Below are 2,980 nucleotides of genomic sequence, written 5' to 3' on the forward strand. Positions count from 1 at the left end.
CCGGCTTTCGTAAAAGCGGTATCTCGCCGCTTAGTCCGGTTACGGTTCTCTCGACCCTCGAAATGCCCGAAGCTTCTCGTACTCCTCGAGCTTCTCTATCGACAATAACGAATATACTCGATCGCTCGCTTCTCGATAGCTCGCCTCCGGACGGTACCGAATCAAAACAAGCAAACTCGGTACTTAATTCGATTATCCGAGACGTCGAAGTACTCGAAAGCCCGGTAAAGCGATATATCGCTCGAGCGACTACCGCTCTCGAAAAGTCGAATTCCGAGAATACGCTTTTACGGAAAGAGAATACCGAGCAGTGAGAGCTTCTCGAGACTCGAAAGAAACGGACGAAAGGGAAGCGAGTCGCATTAGAAGGGAGGTTTGTCTTTAATACGGAGGAAATCCTCGAAATCGCTCGGCAAGCCGAAGCGGAGACAGCGAAGAAAAATACTCGTAAACGGAAGCGGAACGCCTCTCCGACTCCAGAACTCGAGAATATTATCGAGGAAGTACCCGAGGGCGACGACAGCGAAAGCGAAGGGAGTTGTATTACTGTAGCGTTACGTAGGTAGTCGAATATATAGGGCGTTTCGAATTCTTGTTCCACTTCCCCATCTGTTCCACTACCCCATCAAGTACGTTACATAAGTTACCGTATCTTTACATCCGAGCCGCGCGCTTTCCTGTGCCGTAATGGCGTCACTTCAAGGATGTTTCTTGTTTACTCAACCAGGATCTCGCGTCTGCACCAGCTGCATGTGAGATGCCGAGAGCGGCTAGGGACATGAAGGAAAAAGCGCACCGAGGTCGAAAACGTGACGGCGAAAATCTTTCAAGCTCGCATCGGACCCGGCTCTGGGGTTTTGACGTGGCGTGGAGTACTGGAAGCTGCAGATACCTAGGTAGCAATGGACAGCACATACGGCGCAAGGCTTAAAGTCATTTTGACCTGTGGGGTATCGCAAGTCACGCCCGTTACGCCGCTTCGACTCCACACCTCGTGACCGCGTGAGGGGCTAGCGCTCTTGATCGATCAAAGCCTACCAGTGTCTCGAAAGCCAACGGCAATGCCCCTGATCCGAATTGGGAAAGCCATGAGCCGACTGTTCGGGAATGCAATGGATGCGGTCCAACACGAATCGTGCAGAATGCGTGATGCGCCTCGGCCCGAAAGCCCACAGACGAGATGCGTTAATGGGGCTATCTCGCCCAAACACCGGAGAGAAGGGAGGCTAGCGGCATACAGGGCCCGCAAAACGCAATTCTTGTTTCCAGGGCCGGTCCCGAGGCTAAACACGACCAATACGAGCTGCCAAATTAGCGGCAGGCTCAGCTTTCCCGCGGGGGGGCGGGGGGGTGGGGGGGGTTATCAGGTGCACCATATACTTTCGATGCACAATGCACACCAGTACCAGCGGATGAGGGGACGTGCAGCCGCGCGTCATGAATTACACGAAATGGTAGCTTGTGACAGTACCACTGCTTGCCAATCGACACTTAAGTGCCGCCCTCTACCGCCTGTGATCATAGCTTACCTGCGCGCTCCAACAAGCATAACACACGCCTTGCAGAGCCAAACATTGTTCAAGGCCGAGGCTTCACGGGCGGTATCTCGAGCTTCCCCTCCAGCATTGAATAAGCTGATGCTTGTCTCGCCCAACATGTCGAAGTGTGTCGGCTACGAGATCCCAGACAATCAGGATCCTGCCCCGAGCCGAAAGCACCGCCGCCAGTCCATTGAGCGCATCTCCCAAAAGAAACCACGACCGGCTGCTAAGGCGCCACACAGCACCCCGCTCCCGTGGTCAAACAAGTTATCTGATGAGAGCCATGAGGGGCAATCACAGCGGACGCCGACGACGACAGCCCGCGGACACAATGATGGATGGGAGGGGAGAGCAGCGTGCGACGTCACTGCTATATCAGCGCGAGGCCGTTTGAACAAGCCCCCGGAGCAGTCCCCGCGCCGTGGATCGCTCAGTCACGGCTTGGAGTGCAGCCATGGTTCTCTCGATGAGCAAATGTCGGAAAGAGCTCTTCGCAACATTCTCATCAAGACGACCCCCGATCCCACCGCGTATTACGTCGTGGGGGCCGATCATACACCGTCAAGCCAAGATTTCCGCAACCAGCGCGGGTCCAAGGACGATGACACGATACGTTTTGTGGTCGGGGCACTCAACCCCGGTCACCATTGGATCATCATGATCGGCCGCTGCTCGGATGGTGAGGTCGCCGTGCACATTCCCGACGGGGAGCATTATACGGAAGGCTCATTTGCCATCACTGCGGCCGAGAAGTTCTTTGACAAGTGTTGTCCGCCGGGAATGGTAGGACCTTGGGCGAAGCCGCATTTGGCGGGTGGACAATTTGGCCAGGCTGAAGAAACAACTTGCGGCCATCGATGTGTCTTATGGGCCCTTCATCTCATGTACGGAGTTCCACCTTTCATGTACAGCTCGATGGACCCCTGGATCGGATTCTTTAAGATTCTTCTCGGCGCCACGCTAAATGGCGATGGTGAGGTGGCGACAGCGACCGTCGGTTATTCTCCCGAAGAGCAGTCGCTTCGTTCGACTTCACATTGGATCCGAGACTTGGAAATGGCCCAGGCAGATGAGCAAGACTTCACGGTGCTAGAAATAGTCGCTGCAAGTATTCTAACTGCCCGGCGATCGAGTCATAAGAGGCGAGCATCGGGTCTATACGCGGGAATCGAAAAGTTGCTTTGGCAATTCGCTCCCGACGCGGACCCAGCAGAAGCGGAGACTTTAGTTCAGTCCGTCACCGCACAGCCTCCTACCAACGAAATAGAGGCGGCATACCAGTATGCAAGGAGAGGACACGAACGGGCGAAGCGCAGATTCGAAGAGATGAGTTCACGTGCCAGGGACTTCGTCGAAGACCAAAGACTACAGCTCAAAATCTTGACAGCGAAGGCAAGGCTGACAGATGCACGCGCCAATACTGTTATGAACACATTGCC

The 2,980-nt window shown here is 54.8% G+C and overlaps 1 protein-coding gene across 1 annotated transcript; it reads left to right on the top strand.

Moving 5' to 3' along the window:
• Positions 1-1,655: 1,655 nt before the first annotated feature.
• M409DRAFT_31185 (uncharacterized protein) lies at positions 1,656-2,963 on the top strand (the record flags this gene model as incomplete). Its single annotated transcript, XM_033810213.1, has 1 exon — positions 1,656-2,963. A coding segment is annotated over one exon (1,308 nt), but the record flags the coding sequence as incomplete, so codon positions are not given.
• Positions 2,964-2,980: the final 17 nt, after the last annotated feature.

The sequence above is a fragment of the Zasmidium cellare genome (assembly GCF_010093935.1).
Source record: "Zasmidium cellare ATCC 36951 unplaced genomic scaffold M409scaffold_154, whole genome shotgun sequence".
Lineage (NCBI taxonomy): Eukaryota > Fungi > Ascomycota > Dothideomycetes > Mycosphaerellales > Mycosphaerellaceae > Zasmidium > Zasmidium cellare.